At 49.0% G+C, this 18,649-nt stretch overlaps 3 protein-coding genes across 18 annotated transcripts in view; 2 read left to right on the top strand and 1 right to left on the bottom strand.

The window, feature by feature from the left end:
- Window positions 1-7,546, bottom strand: part of PACS2 (phosphofurin acidic cluster sorting protein 2) — a 78,785-nt gene extending 71,239 nt beyond the window's left edge. For 12 of the 15 annotated variants that reach the window (XM_061451825.1, XM_061451815.1, XM_061451814.1 and 9 more), the window contains exon 1: window positions 7,358-7,546. In XM_061451825.1, the coding sequence (XP_061307809.1) occupies window positions 7,358-7,485 (128 nt within the window). In that variant the 5' untranslated portion in view covers window positions 7,486-7,546. Of the gene's footprint in view, window positions 1-3,545; window positions 3,638-7,357 lie in introns of those variants that run through there. The other 3 variants (XM_061451823.1, XM_061451822.1, XM_061451819.1) reach the window with 3 other exon arrangements.
- Window positions 1-18,649, top strand: part of REG4 (regenerating family member 4) — a 126,680-nt gene that overhangs the window by 10,331 nt on the left and 97,700 nt on the right. The window lies entirely within an intron of this gene.
- SEC22B (SEC22 homolog B, vesicle trafficking protein) lies at window positions 7,811-14,783 on the top strand. 2 transcript variants are annotated; one of them, XM_061451806.1, is made up of 5 exons: window positions 7,811-7,998; window positions 8,254-8,359; window positions 12,874-13,034; window positions 13,365-13,511; window positions 13,914-14,783. In XM_061451806.1, exons 1-5 carry the CDS (start codon window positions 7,830-7,832, stop codon window positions 14,066-14,068), a joined length of 738 nt encoding a protein of 245 aa, XP_061307790.1. In that variant the 5' UTR covers window positions 7,811-7,829; the 3' UTR covers window positions 14,069-14,783. The 2 variants fall into 2 exon arrangements, with proteins under 2 accessions (XP_061307790.1, XP_061307791.1); XM_061451807.1 differs by having other exon boundaries at window positions 7,818-7,998; window positions 8,250-8,359.

An 18,649-nucleotide genomic window follows, 5' to 3' on the forward strand; every position in this document is an offset into this window, starting at 1 on the left:
CAGTCACTGTAAAGGTGCAGCAGCCACCATGTACCACCCCAAGCCAGGCAAGCAGTAGCACACTTCATAGCTTGCAGGCCCCTGCTCTGGTTTGTATGCATGAGAGCCTCCACTTAAGCAAACTGCACAGCCTACAAGCTGCTCTGATGTTTATTTTTGCTGCACGCTTTAAAAATTAGATTCCTTTTTCACTGGAGCAGGGGAGGTCCAACACTGGCATTTGAGCTCTTGATCAAAATACTTACTGCCCTGCAAGAAACTGCACTGGAAGCCAGACCGGCCTGCAGGCTCCCAGCTGCTAGATGAGAAGGAACAAGCAGGCAACCTCAGAAGTAAGGCACAGCTCGTGACAAGTGAGACAGCCACACAAAGCACTTCAGGAAAGGCTAAGGTGGTTCTACAGGAGGAAATAGGTTCCAGACTCCAGCATGCAACAAGAGAGCCCATTGCACCCAGTTTTCCAAACACAGGAGCTCCCCTCCTCTTCTTCCCAAGACTCAGGCTCACCAGGTTGCTCTGCAGACTCTCTACTACAGTTACACCGACCGAAGGACAGGGTCTACATGTGCAGTAGTTATCAACCACCCTCATCCTTGAGAAATCCCTCCTCCAGAGCTACTGGCTACAGCATGCCCATCATAGCTCTCTAGGCCATTCATTGTTTTAAACAAATGAGTGATTAGCAAGGATTCACTCTCTCCTTGTGAAGCTGGCTGCATGCCTTGCAAGCCTCCACATCACTGTACAGTACCATAATCCAATTAAACCTCACTATGAGAGGAGCTTCACGCTATCACATTCAATTAGACAGCTAAGCTTCTTATCATCTGCACATTAGGATCCACTCAGACTAAAACTCCCCCAGCCCTGTTTGGGAAGTGGCATTCTTCAACAAAGCAAGGACACACAGGAGGACTATAAAGGTTCATATTCGTATTGCTGACTTACATGGAGGTAGAAACACAAGAAAAATAAGATCCAGTGACCAGTTCCTGCCCACTCGCAGTTACATTCTCTCAGAGGCTCCCTGCTCCCCCTTTGGCCTACTGCTCCCAAACTTCCTAGGGAAATGGAGCACTTCTGAAGGAGCACTATGGGTCCAAACGATTTTCACTCTTTAGTAAGTCAATGGAAAGGCAAAAGCTACTGGAGGACCTGGCAATATTGAGTCGTCTGGCAGCCAGCCACCAATTCCATAGGAAATACCCTCCCTAGAAGGTCACCATAACAGTGGCAAAATTTGTCCCAAAAGAATTGGAAAAAGCTACCAAGATGTGACGCAAATGAAGGCAGTGAGCGGGGCCAGCTTCCTGCGCGAGGCCAAAGCACGAGCTGCTCCTACAAAAAGAAAGATTAAGGGTTGCAAGAAACATAATGGCCTCTTGTAACAGCTGAGTTGTTGCTTTGCTTTTCTTGGCAGAGAAGAGGGATGTTTTGTTGCTGGTTGATTAATCTATTATGCAAATCATTTCATAGCTAATTTGATATAGCCAGACACTTGCCACAGATATCATCTGCGTGCTAAGAGATGATGAAAGGTGGAGTATCAACAGCTCCATGTGACAGAGCTTTTATTTCCTGGATAAGCAGCTGCAGGGTCGCCTTCTGCCACACAGGGCTGCAAGAGCATGGGCCAGACCTGCCAGGGAACACAAAGGGAAGGTCCCTTGGGCACCTTCACTTGATGGAAGGCAAGGAAAGAGGCCCTTCAAAAGAGCAGCCCTTTCCTTCCACTTCTAATGCCCTTCGGCACTGGGCATGTGCAGAGCATCCAGATGAAAACCACGCACAATCCCATTCAGAGACCTTTCACTAAGCAGCTTTGAGATTAAGACTTTTTCAGAACTGCTCTTCACATACACAAGCTTCACCTTACATCAGCTAAAAGATGATTCAAAATAGGTCTAACTAGAAGTTTGACTCCAACAAACCACTCAGCCTTTAGACAGAACATTATTTCCACTGAATACAGAGTCCAAGTTATACACAGCAATATCATACAACATGACAAACTTAGTAATCACTGTGATAGGGTTTGCATGTGGAGCACTAAGGGATCAAGTGATCTTACCCAAAGTAATATTATTTTTGTCTTGATCTCTCCTACAAAGACGAAGGACGAGAAATAGGCTCTCTAAGAATCAAAGGGTTGGTTTTAGCCACTGCACTTTACCCCAAGCATTTCATCTCCATTGCTCAGTTGCAGATGCTTTTCCTCATGCATGTCAAATGTTCACTATTGGCTTAGCGATTGTTTCAAACCCTATCTTGCGTGCTCATTTGTATTCAATTGCCTTCAGTGGTAAAATTTAGCCACTCCATGCTATTCAAAGTCAAAACAAAGCCTCCAGATAAGCACTTCTGAAACGTACCTAGTCATCTGCGTAATTAGACATTTGCCTAGTTCCAAATGTACTGAAAAGCTAGTCAGCTCCCAACGAACGTGCCAGCAGTTATCCTGAGTTATTCTCTCATAAATGTTAGCGTACCAAGGGATCAGGAGGTTAAGATACATTTAAATTAGCATCTCTCCCTCCCTGAATTAATTAGCATTTTTAATTATGTAGCATCACCTGATCATAATTACTACTCTAGCAAGTTGCCCACCTTTCTTTGCCAATGTAGCATGTAGTTTCCATCGCTCAAGCCAGGTCAGAACATGCTCTCACTGGCCAAGAAAAGTGCCCATTCCCAATGTAGGCACACATCCTTCGTACCAAAAGGCAAAGCCTCTCCCTGCTGAGCACATTTGCAGCAAACCCTCACAGAAAAGAGCCAGCAACGAACTTCAAGCAGGTCACAACCCCCTCAGCCCTCAGCTGGGAGACAGAACCAATACCATGTACGGATGCAAACATGTAGAACGCTGGACTGACGTGCAATCCTCACTGATGGTCCAGTGGTCTATTGTGGTCACATCTCTGTGCCATTACCATTACATGCTCACAGACCCCTCTGCAAACCACTGCAACTCATTAACCTACAGGAAACTGATAGATCAGTAGAAGATGGGAGCTGGCACAGGGAGAGCAGCACATAGCCCAGGGCATGAGCAAACTGGCAGGATGCACTCAGCTGCTGTGAATCCATAGCCTCACTCCAATCATTTTCCATCACCCTGGGGTATGTCCACACCCAGGCTGGTGTGAAAGTCCATGTACTGGAAGGGCATCCCAGCACACCCAAAGCAGTAACATCCCTGCACCAGCAACCTCCTGTTTAAGTCCAGGGGATGCATATGGATTCCCTTCATGTTTCCTCACCCAGCGGGCAAGCTACAGAGACAAGCAGACATCTGAAATGCTCAGGCAGTGCCCGGTCAACAACCTTGTATCTCCAGCACCATCTTTTCCTAGGTCTGTTCCACAGCCTTCCTTCACATCTCAAAGGGGCACCAGGTCACACTTGCTCTATGTGCAGTTCAGGCTCAATACATTCAGTTTCACTTTACAGTTCAAAGCTTTGCAGGAACTTTTTCAAGTATGTGACAATTAAGGCAGTAGCCTAAACCAAAACCTGTTCTTGATGGAAGCACCAACCCTCACCTTCTCTTGCTCCAGCAGACCCCCTTCCAACAGAACTTTTCCTCTAAGACTAGTCTTCCTCTGAACAGCCTCCCCATGGTTCTGTCTCCTCATAACGCTTCTTCAAGATGGGATGGTGCTGCACCATGCCATTCACACCACGCATTCATCAAAAGATTAGAAAGGTAAAAAAAAAATAAATAACCCACAGAACACTTCAGTGTGAGGAACTGAGGGGAAAAGTGTTGATTCTCCCCAGCTATGCAGCAAGATCTTTCAGTTTTACAGGTGGTAGGGAGAGCTTTACTTAATGTAACCTTCCTCAAAGGAAAAGATTTCAATGCACAGAAGAAACAGCAGGAAAAGGTAGGCATCTCTCCCCTCTGGTATGCAGTGGTTACACCCAAATAGTGAAACAGCTTGAGTCACATTTCTGGGATCACTAAAAGAAAGTACGTGCATTTCAGCAGCACTATGGTCAAAACCCCCAGGAGCTGCATGTGCCGAAGAAAGAAATCAGAAAATCATTTCTGCAAATGGCAGAAGAGAAAGGGAGACCAGCACAATTGCAAAACATCACCTAACCTTGTGTTGCACTCAAAAAATATGTTTGCAGGACAACACTATAACTCTTCACTATTATTCTCCCTCAAGTTTAGACACAGCCTTTTCACATAAGGGAACTCCATGGACGCGCCAAGGCAGCCTTCCAGATTTTACTGACACCCCACCCAAGCTGAATGGGCCTTCAGTAAATCACCCACGGAAGAAGAGTGTGCTGAAGAGCCGTGCTTTAGAGCTCTCCCTCCCACAGTCCAGTTCTTGGCCATCACCTGGGAAGCGCACACATCATTCACATGAAGACCTCCACCTCAACACTCACCTAATATAGGGCTATACAGGCACAGCCCATTCCAGGCACTGTGTCCATCCAGCCCCTCCTGCTCCAGCTTCCTGTAGGAGAAACTGTTTAGAAATGGGGAAAGATTTATTGTACCAAAAAGAAAAGGGAAGGAAGCAATACTCTCTCCCCGAGCATATGCCTCTCTTCCATGAATCCTCTGACTTTCTGACAAGCTCAGGCCTCTTCTCAGCTAGGAGATGCCATGTCAACAGAAGCCCTCAGGGGAACTTGCAACTGGTTGAAATCTCTGAAGAGACCAAGGCAATTCCACAGTACTTGACCATGCACCAAGGCCCGCTCTCTTCTACATCCTCCTCTTGTGTCCCAACAGATGGCTGCCTCAACAAGCTCATTTTGAATATTGTTTTCCTTGCAGAACAGTTTTTATCCCAGTCTCTCTCACTTTAATACAAATAACCTTGAATGCTGTTGCGGTACAAGAAAAATCATTACAATATGAACTTAAAATACAGAGGCAGTAGTATATCTTAAAGATGCTCAAACTCCTCCCTTCTCTGACAGAGAGGTTTGTTGCAAAGCCTCTAATGAAATGCAAAGCATGGACCCAATGTAGCATCACAAGATGACAGAAACAACAGAATTGAGCCTTCAAGCTCTGCACCCCCACTGCTGCTACAGAATTCAGTTTGCCCAGCACATGCAGCATGCAGCACACACCTTGCCGTGCAAACAGACTAACACTGCTGCAGAAACTGCAACCTCAGCCGCTCCCCACTTCACTTTAGATTAATAAAAATCACTTGGCAGCCACAACTACAGACCTGCCATACACTGCACAGTGTATGCAGCCCTTGCACACTTGCCCAGCCCGCGTGGGTTAGTCCACATCCAGCAGGGCTATGGAAAGACTTGCTCATGTGGTCAGCAGCAGATAAGGCAGCTGATGTTCACTCTTTCTCCTGCCCATGCTCTAGGAGAAAAGAGAACCCAGGAAGAACAAGCAAAGATGATCGCAAGAACAGGGCTGAAACCAGAGGGACCCACACTACACACAAATTACTTCATACAAAAGGTATGTTCCTAAAAGGTCCCACTTGCCCCAGTTGATGCTTAAGGCCCCAGGACATGCAGTCGGAGCACTTTCACTCGCCGCTGCTTCTCAGCTTGCTTCAGTGACTTCAAAATTTTCCCCTCAAGCCCCAGTTCTGCCCCACCTGCCCAGATACCCACATGTCCTTGCACCACTCAGATTCCTCTAGGCACCTTCACCAGCTGTCTGAAATCTGCTGCAATTCCAATGCCCGGGACCCACCCTAAACGCCAAGTCCTGTGCAAATGCACCAATCCTCTACCGCAACAAGCCAGGGACAGTAATCTCACACCCTATTTTCTGGTCATCTACATATATGCAAACTAGGAAGCTATGTTGTGAGCTTGTTTTCAGATCTGCAAGTATCAGCATAAATGATAATGCAGAACTAGAAGTCCTTGGCAGGGACTGACATTTGTTTCTTTGGGTTTTTTTTATTTCAATTTAATAGCCATTGTAATGAGGTTGGATGAAATGGGAGCCCAAACAACTCCCTGTAGTCAAGGGGTACGGTGGACAGAGTTTTCAAAACAGCACTACAAGAGGGCCTCCATATCCTCCGCACACCAGCAGGGTCAATGCAAATCACACTGGAATCTAGCACAAAAATCAAAAAGCACCATCTGCTCCTCCAGCTCCTCCTGTACAGGCAGCTCCTTCCATGGCAAAAGGACTTCTTACAGGGGCACATTCCCCTTGGTGCTATTCTCCTTCCAAGACCTCTCACTGCAGATAAAGCTAAACAAGACACAAGCTGAGAAAGTTGCTGCCCGACAGATACTCCAAGGTACTGTCAGCACAGATAAGCTGCTATACACCAAAATCATCTGCAACTGTCAGACTTGGGTTTTCTTCTACCCCACGCTATCTGTCTGCCCACGATGTCAAACCACTATGACTGTGGGTAATGTTTAAGCTAAGACAGCTATCAGTCCCACGAGCAAGCTGTTAGTACTGCAAGACTGGGATGTGGCCATCAAGTCCAACCTGCTATTTAGATGGAGAAGAAGCCAGAGGGATTGGGGGGGTTTATAAAGCTTGCAAAACATTACATTCTTGTGAGGTCAGCCCGATAACTGTTCCCTTTCTGCTTACTTGCTGTGTGCCCATTAAAAGAGAAAGTAGAGCTTGGAAGATTGAGCTTTAGCACGTTTAAATCCTCAAAAGCCAGACACCAAGAGTACTAATTTTGTAGAAGCCAAAAGGATCCTTCCCATTTGGGCTAAAAAAAAAAAAGCACACGCAAGGATCACATCCACGTGTTTATACACAGACACCAAAGGCGGGGAAAGATTCGAGACTGGGAGCGGGTGAAAAACCAGCAGAAGATAAATCTGATGCCTGCCTGGAGGCAGCTGATGTGGGTCATATACCAGGCAAGGGCCCCATTAACAGGACACCCCACATGGGATGGTGAGGCACGGGGAGCACTGACATGAGAAGGCACCTGGCACCCCAAACCCTGCCAACCAACACATAGCCCATGCCAGGCTTTCTGGAGGGCCACTCAAAATGCTGTGAGGCTGACCCCTCACAGACCTGACAGAGGGCAGCAGCCCTCCCCAGGCCTCTCACTTTAGAGTGGGTGGTCCCTGCACTCCCCACCCACCCCAAAACCCACCGAAGGTGTGCGGGGAGCCCCGCCCACCGCTGAGGTCAAGCTGAGGTGCGGGGAGACGCCCCAAAGGGGAGGGAAGGAACCCTAACATTGAGAGTAGAGCCGCAAAGCTGAGCGGAAAGTGGGGATTGCGGGAGCAGCCCCAGGGGCCTCACGGCTGGACGCGCAGGCCTCCGACCTGCGACCCTCGGCGTGTCAGAGAGGCCCGAGCCCAGCCCCGGGGTCTGCCGGCTGAAGGGGAAGGGTCCGCCCGCCGTTACCTGGGGACGCAGCTAGGGCTGGAACCGTCGATCTCCCAGGTAGCGAAGAGGTTCATAGGCACGGGCCGCCCCAGGGCCCCAGGGCCGCCCGGGAAGCTGAGGCGGCTCCGCTCCGCCGCCGCCGCCATGGCTGCCGGCCTGGCGCGCGCCCACCGGGCCGCCGCCTGCACCGCCACCCCTCCCCAGCGGGGGGCGCGTCACGTGTGAGAGGGCGGGGCTCAGCGGGGCGGGACTAAATCACAAGGGGGGGGGGGGCTCGATGGGGCGGAGCCACCTGTGCGGGGAGGGGGCGTGGCTTATAAATGGGAGGAGTTTCCGTGTAGGGGCGTGTCGGGGGCGTGGCCAGGATGGGGCACGTAGCCATGCCCCGTTCCTCTGCGCTTCCCTCTCCCCCTGCGGCCCCCTGGTGGTGGGGCTGTGTTGCTGCCAGGGTGGCCGGAAGTGCCCGTGCGGCTGGCGGCGGTGGGACCGGATGTCGCAGCGGCTGTTTCCGGCCAGCTCCGTGGCGGGGGCGGGCGGCGACGCGGGGCTGAGCGGCGGCGGGCGGGCCGTAGTGCACCGCGGAGATGGTGCTGCTCACCATGATCGCCCGCGTGGCGGACGGGCTCCCTCTGGCTGCTTCCATGCAGGAGGACGAGCAGGTGGGGCCGCGGGGTGCGTGGCGGGGGGCTCGGCCTGGTGCGCTGGTGAGTGGGCAGGGGGTGGTCCTTTCCTGTAGCTCTTGCACAAGCGCTCCACGGCCGGTGGTCGTGGGTGGTCATTGTAGAGAAGTTTCTGTGCTGGTGGGCTGTGCTTGCTTCTCGGGCTCAAGCTGTCGTGCCCCTCGCTGACTGCGGATGGGGGATGTTTCCCAGGGAGCAGTCGCTCCTAACAGCCTGTTCTCCCTTCTCAGTCAGGTCGCGATCTGCAGCAGTACCAGAGCCAAGCAAAGCAGCTCTTCCGCAAGCTGAACGAGCAGTCCCCCACAAGATGTACTCTAGAAGCAGGAGCCATGGCTTTTCAGTAAGTGTCTGTGGTTGTGATGGGGAATGGGCTCCTGCCACCACCGTGGAAATATGTGAAGGTGCTTCTGGGTCAGGGTGTGGATTTGTTAGAAATGGGCTGCCTGAGAGCGGGTGAGTTACTCGACTATGCCGTGCTGGCTGAAGTGTAATAGCCACTTGAAGGGTAGAGCATGAGTTTTTATTTCTTTGCAGTGTTTCCTGGTGCTTGTCTTCCCCCCAGATTCATAGTTCTGCCTTTGCTGACTGACAGTGTAGTTTCTGTTTCATTTAAGGTTTTCCTGCTTGTTTGCACCAAGATAACTTCAGAGTGTCATCTGTACCTCTTGTGCCTGGCCTTTTCTAAAGAAAGATGTCTGTAGTAAAAGCAGCCTGGCAGTACCACTGTGAGCTTCTCTGCATACGGCCTTTCCTCTCTGTGTCTTATGTGAGAGTTTACCTTTTCATACGTCATCTTCATGTGTTACAATCAGATGGAGCGTATCTGATTTTTTTTTAATTATTGCCTTAGTATCTGACAGACTTTTTTCTCTCATCTTGTAGGTTCAATCTTACTATTGCTGAATGTGTTGGGTATGAAAAGCAGGAGAGCAAGCTTGTGTTTGAGAAAGGAAATGCTTCCTTACATGATATGCAGCTACCTAGCAATATTGCTTGAGAACTTAATAAAGCCCAAGATCTTGTCAAGAATCGGAATTCCCATATTAGCAGAAATAATTGTTAGAAGTCTCTGAAATCAGGTGACATGTGAGAGCACCAAGGCAGAGTTGTCCAGTTTTGCCAGTAAGATTTCCTGGCAGCAGGATCCCTCTCAATTCCTAACCCTGGTGACCAGGTGTGTGTTTACAGCTGTGTGAGTGGGACACAGCCTTTGAATGCAGGGCAAGGATGGCTTTAGGTCTCTGTTTCTGTATCATGGACCCTTTAGCAAATCTCCTGCCCTGTCCCTTTCTTGTGAGATTTAGTGATGTGAAAAGAGAGGAAGGGGTGTTTTTTGAAGGGGTGATCTTTGACAACAGCTATGAAGTTTTGAGAGTAGCGTTTCTTGTGGCTGGCTTACATATGATAATTGTGACAATATTTTTTTAATTCTTTTTTTTTGGTTTTTTTTTTTGTCTTCTCTTCTGGTTGCCTTTGATAGGAAATTATAGTGGTCAAAGGATGGCCCTGGTGAAAATAGTCTGGCCATCCCTATCTCCTGTTGGATTTGGGTGTGGCCTCCAGAGTTAATTGAAAAGTGCTGCTCTGCATCACCTTCTTTCTAGAAGTTAAAACTTTCTAGAATTTAAAAGCACTCCCATTTTAAATGTTTCCATGGCACTGCATGGGCGTAGCTCTGACTGTCAGTGAAGCCTTGGGAAAGAATCTGTGGAGATCCTAGTAAATCCCTTCTTGCATTGCTTCTATGATGCAAGAAGAGTGATGTCTGAGAAGGCACCTGGCAGTGCCAAGGAAATCGAAGCCTCTTAATGGTGGCTGTAATGTCACCAGTTTTGACAAGGTATAAGTACTTGGGCCAGCTGTGTCAATCCTCGTTTCTTTGACATGGAAGAGGTTACCTGGCTAGTAGGTGGGGAAAGGAGCATTTCTCCTTCTGTGTTGAGTTAGTCCCTAGATGGCGTTCCACAGGCAATTGACAGCTGCTTCTGCAAAGCACTCAGTGGCTCCCTCCTTTAAGGTGGGACATTAAGGCAGGACCTATATGAAAAGAATAATTTCAGATCAGAAAACATCCTGAAACTGTGAGAACATTGCAGGAAGGGGAGGAAATAGGGGAGTTTGAGATTTAGTGTAAAAATAATGCTGACTAATGACCATGCTGTTCGTTAACACAGCATAACATCTTTTCTGCCAAATCAGAGCTCTGACTGCTGAGGGCAGTACAAAACAGGACAGAATATTTTGCGGTGCAGAGTTACAAGTGTGGGTCAGGATATTGCTGAACTTGCTGAGGTGGTGTTGAACATTTTTAGCTTGGTCTTTTGGAAAAGAGCCTATTCTTGCTGAAGTGTGAAGCTTAAACTATGCCCACTGAAATTACTGAGGTAATTTCTGTCAAATGTAATGTTTAGACTGGCTCTAAAAGCTGTGTCACACTTTCAGCTTCAGCATTCTCTCACTTCTGCACATGGCTGTGCAGGTGCAGAAACACTGATGGAGTCTGCGGTGCTGTCAGTCACTAGTTGACCTTTGGCTCATTCATGGCTGAAGTCACACCGAGAACAACCCTTGGCCTTTGCAACTATTACTGGGATAAAGCTTTTCTTGCTGAAAATGTCCAAGGTAATTGTAAGAAGCATATTGGGAGTACAGTAGTTAGCAATGGCAAGGGGCAGCGTACACTCCTGGGCACTCAGTATGATCGGGTGCTGTGCTGAATCTCAGAGGCAGGCACAAAGAGTAAAACTGTCCAGCTGTGCAGGAACTCTGCTCTGATGTTGAACTGACATTGACAGAATTGTCTGAGTCTGGGACAGAATGAGGCGTGCTTGCTCTCTGTGGTGCTGATGGGTTGACTTTAAATCCAACACATTTTCAGGGGAAAAACAAGTGGGAAATACAGCTGCAGAGCTCCAGGCAGCGCTAGCTGGCCCTAGCAGAGGTAACACAGCTGTACCAAAAGAGCAGGGCAGGTTCCTCAGGCTGCTCTCGTCTTGGAAGTGGTGCTCCAGCTCTGAGGCAATACTGTTGGAATTCCTATCTAACAGGAGTTTTCTGTATTTCTTAAGATGCTTTTGTGTCTTGCTGTTCATGACAGTGGCTAAATCAAGCTCTGGGTGATGACTTGTAGCAACTCCAAGAAGTCAAGCAGGTCTCCAAGTGTAAGGGCAGAACAGAGGCATGATGTACTGTAGAATTAGTCTTACACACTGATGCAGTCCAAACTGAGGGAATGGAAGGATGTGCTTATGGGGACACACTTGTGGAATGGATTTAAGTAACTGAAGTTTCTTGCTTCTGATAGAGGTGTTGAAGGCTGTGTTATTTGAAGGTTGGCAGGATTTACAGTAGCCATATAGAGGCAGGAGAAGTGAATACTTCTGTCCCCAGAAGCAACTTGAGGATGGCTAATTTGAAGGACTTGTACCTGTTGGGGTATTTGGAAAAACAGTGGGGAGGGGGAGGAAGTTGTTTTGTAAGCCTGGTGTGGCTATTAAGAAAATTTTAAGCTACTTATTTAACTACGATGTCCTCCGGACTGCGTCAATTCTTTAATACACTGTTAATCTTTATGCTAATTAGTCTGCTGCATAATGGCATTATGCAGAAAGTCAAAGGAAAGGAAAGTAACATAAAAGCATTTAAATTCCACCCTACATAATACAGATACACGTTCAAAAGTGTAGGCAGGGCTAGCTACCACCTCAACTCCCTTGGTTTGGGTGGAAATATCATTGCTTTTATTTTTCTGTTGGTTAAATGAGGTGAAAAATGTAGTTGGGAATGCGTAGCAGCAGAGAGTTGTAGCAAAGCCTAAACAATCTCAAGATTAGTTCTATCTTATCCCTTATTTCAGTAGGCTTTTTAGTGGAATTCCCTGCCTATGGTAGGGGAGGGTTGGAACTAGATGAACTTTAAGGTCCCTTCCAAACCTAACTATTCTATGATTCTGTAATGGAAAGCCTCTATTCTCAGTGCTGACAGAGGCACTGGAGTTCACATTGAAACAAGGTCAGCACTAAGCCTTTGTGAGGAAGTAAGAATTAGATGGGGATGGGGCTGGTTGGAGGAGGAGAAGAGGACCTCTGTGCATTCACCTGCAGGACAGACGAAACAGCATTACACAGTAACATGCTTCCATGCATGTTCTGGGGCTCCTAATATTGCAGCCAAAGAACAGGTAGCACAGTCATACTTACCCATGGCAAACCTGTAGGGGAGGTCACCAGAATCCAGATACCAGCAGTATTTTTCCCAAAATGCCTTTGAGGTCGTGCATCTGGATAGCAACAGCTGACCAACAGGCTGGTGTTGGAGGGAAGGGTACCTCCTTTCCCCCAAAATAGAAAGCAGGAGGTGGCAGTCACTGGGTGGCTTTTTAGCATGTTGAGCCCAAATTCTTTTGTGTCCTGATCTCAGGGTAGAGCTTCCCATTTGTGGGCCTCAGGTACTTGGCTGTGCTGCATTGTCTTAGAGCTGTGTTGGCCACCTTCCTGTCTATTTTGCTGGCAAATTTTCTTGGGCTGCCATCCTCCTGACCACAGGAGGGAGGATTCCTCCCTCTTTTACTCCCAAATTGTAACTCTCATTGCTTGTATTTTCTTAACCTAATGATATTCACAGGCCAACTTTTGTTCAAGTGAAGACAAAGTTCAGGGCTGTTAGTGTGGGTATGGGGTTTGAGGGTTCAAGTGAATTTATTTTGGGTAAAGAAGAAATAAGCCATTTTTTTGTAGAAAGTTTGACACCTGTACCCAGTTCTCATTGCTTCATAGGAATAAAAGTCTGCAGGGTGGTGTTTGATAGGATAGGTTCAAAATTGATTAATTAATGTTCTGTCTGCTGTTCTTTTAGCTACATCATTGAGAAAGGAGTGTGTTACCTAGTCCTGTGTGAAGCTGCATTCCCCAAGAAACTGGCTTTTGCCTATCTGGAAGACCTGCATTCAGAGTTTGATGAGCAGCATGGCAAGAAGGTGCCAACAGTCTCCAGGCCCTATTCCTTCATTGAATTTGGTGAGGTCCCTCTCCTTGTGGCTAGTTAGGAACTTTCTTGCTGGGGGGAGCAGCAGCGACAGAATCCTTTCCAGCTTGGCCTATGGAATTGACAGTTCAACCTCTTTCTGGCGCTACAGAAATGGGTGTTTTAAGCAAGAGAACACAGAAGTGGTATGGAAATTGTAAATGTCCTTCGATTTAGATTTTCTGCTTTAAGTCTCTTGGCCTTGCTCCAGTGAATATTTTTATGCCGTCTACTAGCTGTCCCAGCAATGCTCCCACTCTTTCAGGAGCCAGCCTGCTCTGTGTTTAGTGAGATCCCCTCTGATCGCCCCCCTCTTGTTCTAGACACCTACATCCAGAAAACCAAGAAGCTCTACATTGATAGCCGGGCGAGGAGGAATCTGGGCTCCATCAACACAGAGCTGCAGGATGTGCAGAGGATTATGGTGGCCAACATTGAGGAAGTCTTACAGCGAGGAGAAGCACTTTCAGGTACAGGGAATTCCTGGTATTTGGCATATGGCTCTTTATCCCCTTGATCAGCTGAGTGAGTGGAGCATACTAGAGGTAAAGGTTTGCTAATCGCTGAACCTCCGGAGAAAAGGAGGTGTTTCATTTGGATTGGTTGCATCCTGAGGCACCTGGCAGGTACTGCTGCCTCTTTTGGGTAAGACAAGCATCTTGCTAGCTTGGGTGGCTCCATCCCAGCAGGACAAGCACTGGAGCACTGCACACAGACACAGGCCATGCTGCCTTGTGAAACTGCTGCACTGTCAGAGAAACTCCCAGAGAAACTGCTGCTGCTCCGGAGAAGCTCGTACAGTTAGTATAATATTGGGGAACATATAGGTTGCTTTAATATTGATTAACTTCTCTGCCCTTTCTCCTCAACAGCTCTTGATTCCAAGGCCAACAATCTCTCCAGTTTGTCCAAAAAGTACCGTCAGGACGCAAAGTATCTGAACATGCGTTCCACGTACGCCAAACTTGCGGCTGTAGCTGTGTTTTTTATCATGTTGATCGTGTATGTGAGATTCTGGTGGCTGTGAGTCGGTTGCAGTCACGGAAGAGGGAAAGCTGGTAGCCTGGCAGGTGTATGTGTGCAGGACACTGTTCATGGGGGATGTGCATTAGAATACACACAGGACCACCACCTTAACGGAAATGTCCTGAAATTGTTAGGTGACACTTGACTACTACATCTTAGTGAAGCCTAACAATAGGTGTAAAGGCTTGTTGACTACAGGCTTTTCCTCTGAGGCAGTTTGCACTAGGGCACTGGAGAGTTTGGCCTCCCATGGTCCTGCTCCCCTCCTGGGGGCACGCTCTGGGAACTGTCAATCAGTGCGGTATAGCATAATCACATTATATGTCCTCCTGTTGAGTAGCTCTAGTGGGAACTGTACTCTAATGAACATTCCTTGTATTGGCAATGTTTGCTTTTTTAGAATCTGGGTCTGCAGCTCTTTTTCTTTCTTTTATTTTCTTTTTTTTTTTTCTTCAAAGGCAAGACTCCCCTGTTTGACAGTAAATACTGCATTGTACATGTAATAGCTTTTACCTCTGTCAGAATAGCTATTGTTGAGTTTTCCGTGTCTGACATCTTGGCTTGTTACACTTTAAATTGCTTTGGGAAGAAACGGATGTTAAATTATGCCTTAAAATACATTCTGTCTAGTATTAGGAGGGGCAATGGAAGACTTCTATATTACAGATTCCTAGAAAATTAAACTACAGGTTTGTAAGTGTCCACTTTCCGTCCCCTGACAGCTGTGTATGAGTGTATGTTTCCTTATGAACAGGGTGTGTAATTCAGTGTTGGAGTGGGTACAGTGCAAACTATGTCAGCACTCTGTGTTTTTCCCTACTATCTGCAGATTCACTAACTATTTCCTTCCTTTTATAACTGTGCATCACTTCCAAAATGTGTCAAAACTGCCAGCATTTCATCTCTGGGATGCTTGTTTTCTTTCTCCCTCTTTTCCTCACCTAAAACAAAAAAAAAACCCAAAACAGAAAAAAAAAATCCCCAAACCCTGAAACTCTGAATGTTGTTGTGAAAAAATGGCAGTGTTTCCTTAAAGAACACTTTAACTTTACATGAAGGATTCAAAATGATAACTTCAAAACAGTGGAATCCTTTGGAAATGCCACCTTTTTTTCTGTGGTCACCTTCTCCCTACCTCACTTGGGAAGTTGAAATTGTAGGTGAAGAAAAGCTCATTACGAGGCAATAGTATAGAGCTGCTTCTTTCTTATGGGCCAATATGTATCTTTCCAGTAATGTGATTCTTTTTTTGTTGTTTTGTTTTTTTTTGTCCACCAGTGCTAAGGATAACATTTTAACAGTCAGCTGTTGTTTTCACTTAAAAAATAAGAGGAAAAGGAAACCCCACAGCTCAGGCACTCTCCTGCACTCAGGTGTCTGCCACTTGGTAGGAGGCAGGCAGTGTCACAGAAGAAAGTTTCAGGACTCCCCAGCACCTTTTACAAGCACATAATTTTGTGTAGTTCTGGAAGTACAAACTGTGACCTGGAAATCTTTCCTGCCACAGGGTAGGAAACAGAGCGCTGTTCTGTCTGGGAACACTCCCCAGCTTGACACAGTGTTGGACTGGCACAGAAGCAGTTAGCACTTGTCCACCAATAAACCTAGCGAATTTGATCTGCCATGTAGCCTAAATCAGGTTTCTGCATGATGCCTCCAAGTGTTACTTTGTAGCTTGCTTTATTATTATCATTATTTTTAATCCTTTAAGCGGTGTCCCTAACAGGTGAACGTCCCAGTGGTGTAGGTCTGTGTAACGTAGGTGCTAGAAGGTGAGCAGACACCGACCATATGTGGATTGTGATTGAGGGGAGTGACATTTCTGCAGTGAAGGGCAGCTCAGTGAGCCGCTGCCTCCTGCAGCCCCAGTGTCAGCAGTGAAATAAACGCTTCTGAAAAATCCCCTCTGCAGTGAGGAATTTCTGTCATCTTGGAGGATGCTTTCTTTCCTTCCAGCCACACAACAGGGTCAAGGCCCACCTGGGATAAAGATCTCCTTTTTGGAGGCAGAACTAGTCTGAAAAACATGTTTTGCCCATTTTCTGGCAGAGGCTATACTTGGGTTATAGCAGGGGTTTCTTTCCCTGCAGGTGTATGTGCCTTGTTGCATGAGGGCAGGCAGCTGCCTCAGCACTGGCAGGGCCCTGTAAGTGCTTGGGCAGATGTTTATGGGGACAGCTTTTTGGTAATGCTGTTCACATGGGGCACATGAGAGGCAGAATGAACTTGAGAGTTAGTGTATGTGTCCCCCGTGGTGTGTGTCAGCATTAACAGAGCACAGAGCTGCAAATGTCCCTTGCCTAAAGAGGAAGAAAGGCAAGGAAGACTTCTGCGGGCCAGCATGGGCCTCCAGGGAGTGCTTTATAAGCAAGTCCCTCGCATTCAAAATACAGAGCCCCTTGTCCTCCATCTCACATGGCAGAGGTGCTGCTGGTGCACTGCAAGAGAGATGCATGCTGTGTTTTGTTTTGCTGCGGGCTGTTTGTGCCTCCTCTGGTAGCCAGACCTGAGGTTAGCTGTTCTGTCCGGCTGCCGAGGGCAGAGGGGAGGAGAAGCTGCTGCTGCTTTCTCCATGTGTTACATGATGTGGGAGCACCCGTGGCTCCCCGCGCTGGGGCGCACCAGGGAGCAGCCCTGCTGGGTGTGAGTGACCGTAGCTGCTGGGTTGCTGCTCGCTCGGGAGTCCTGGTGCTGTGCAGTTGGCGCTGGCAGAGGCCCATTGGCTGGCCTCGGAGCTGCTGCCTGCAGATGGCAGTGCGGGCACGGTGCAGGGCAGCGCCCAGAGCGGGAGAGACGAAGGGACGACTCCCGAGGGCCTCGTTGCAATGCCTTGGCCTCCCCAAAGACCCACAGCCTCGCTGGGCCTGGGCTGCCTCCTCTTGAACCGGGGACGTGCCTGCGAGGGCTTCTGGACTGTGCCATACAAGGCCGTGGCGCCGGGCCTCCTCCCATCATGGCGCTGCGATTCCGCAAGTGAGCTGGGGGGGTGGTGGTGCTTCCAAGCAGGGTGGTCACTGCAGTCACCTCCGGCCCAGCACCTCTAATTTCTGTTCCTGAGCCTGCTTCTCAGGCTCCTGAGGCTCTTTGCCTGCTGGTTTCCCCCACTGTGCTTCCCCTCAGCTCCTGTGCCTGGTCTCCTCCACCTGCAGAGCCCAACGGGTTTGTCCTAGCTTGGGCACATGCAGAGCAGTGGGGGAAGAAAGACCTGGGAGCGGTGCAAAGTCCTGACACCTCTGCAGCACCAGAGCCCCTGCACTGGGGGTTTAGGTGACAGAACTGGGCTCTCCCTGGCCCCATGGCATGCCCATTGCCACCTGGAAACCTTTTGTCAGGGGGCACAGACAGAGAACAGCAAGGTGCAAAAGAAAAGCAGCTGGTGCAAGGTGCCCCAGGGGCTGCTCTGTCACAAGAGCGATCTTACAGAAGAGCTGTCGGTTTGGGCTGTCCTTGCTGCTGCCATGGCGCAGCTCACGTCTGGGCGCCCCTGGCTGCTACTGGGGACAGTGCCTGCTGCAGGGACCATGTGTGGCTGTGCTGGAGGGACCCCAGGGCTCTGCTGGGTGATTTCACTGCTGGGCATGCTGGTGCTGGGTGGCTGGCTTTTTCCTCGGTGTCTGACAAGCACAGCAGCAAGAGCAGACAGGCAGAGCTGGTTCCCAGACGCTGCCAAACCTGCCATGGGTGCGGCACAGCACTGCGGAGAGGACTAGCACAGCAGGGTACTCCAGCCACCATGTCCAATGTAAACCAGGTCTCCACTGGCACAGGATGCAGCCATACTCTGCACCACCACCACTTCTGGGAGCAGCTGTTGGGGCACTGCAGGGCTTTGGTTTCTGTGTTTACTTGGGCACCAGCTGCTTCCCCCACTTTGAACCAGCTCCTTGCGCTTCCAAACCCCTCTTCTGGGCGGGTTTCAAGAAAAACCCACTTTCAGCATCGTTCCCTCTGGGCCCCCAGGGAAGTTTGACTCCAGGTGGTTTCTGGCAGCTGCTTTGAGATGGGTGAATGTCCCAGTAGGGGAGAGGGCTGTGCCAGTATCCCTGCAGCAGGGCAAGTGCCTTCTGGGACACCCAATGCCAGATAACTGCCTGGGCAGCAGTTCAGCCTTCAAGCATCCTAGTCCTTGTCCTTCCTTTCTCAGTGGCCAGTATGGGGCCATGGCAGCTTGTCCCTCTGGGAGCTATCGGTCACACTGAGACAGGGAGGAATGCCCCTCAGAGCCAGGCTGGGGAGCTCTGGAAGTTCCCGTTCTGCCGTCTCCTAGTGGTTTACTCTGCTGCATTGCTGCTGACCTTTTGAAAAGAAGGATGTCAATTTTCTGCTACCCAAAAATGAAGGCTTTTCAGATGAGATAATGCTCGGCTTGGTGGCTGGCCACGGGGCAACCAAGTGCCAGGACCAGCACTCCCACATGGGCCTCAGTCAGCACTGTGTCCTGTCACAGTGCACCCCTGAACCCTCCTGTTCCCTCAGACCTGGGTGATGCAGCTGGGCTGGTCCTCAGCCCCAAGCATTCAGCAAACTGCAAGGCAGGATCTGGGGCACCGCTTAGTCCCTGGCAGCCTCCTTACTGTCCCTG

The sequence above is a fragment of the Pezoporus flaviventris genome, unplaced genomic scaffold (assembly GCF_033815535.1).
Source record: "Pezoporus flaviventris isolate CSIRO_AGI_PZ_B2104156 unplaced genomic scaffold, CSIRO_AGI_Pfla_v1 ptg000013l, whole genome shotgun sequence".
Classification (NCBI taxonomy): Eukaryota; Metazoa; Chordata; class Aves; order Psittaciformes; family Psittacidae; genus Pezoporus; species Pezoporus flaviventris.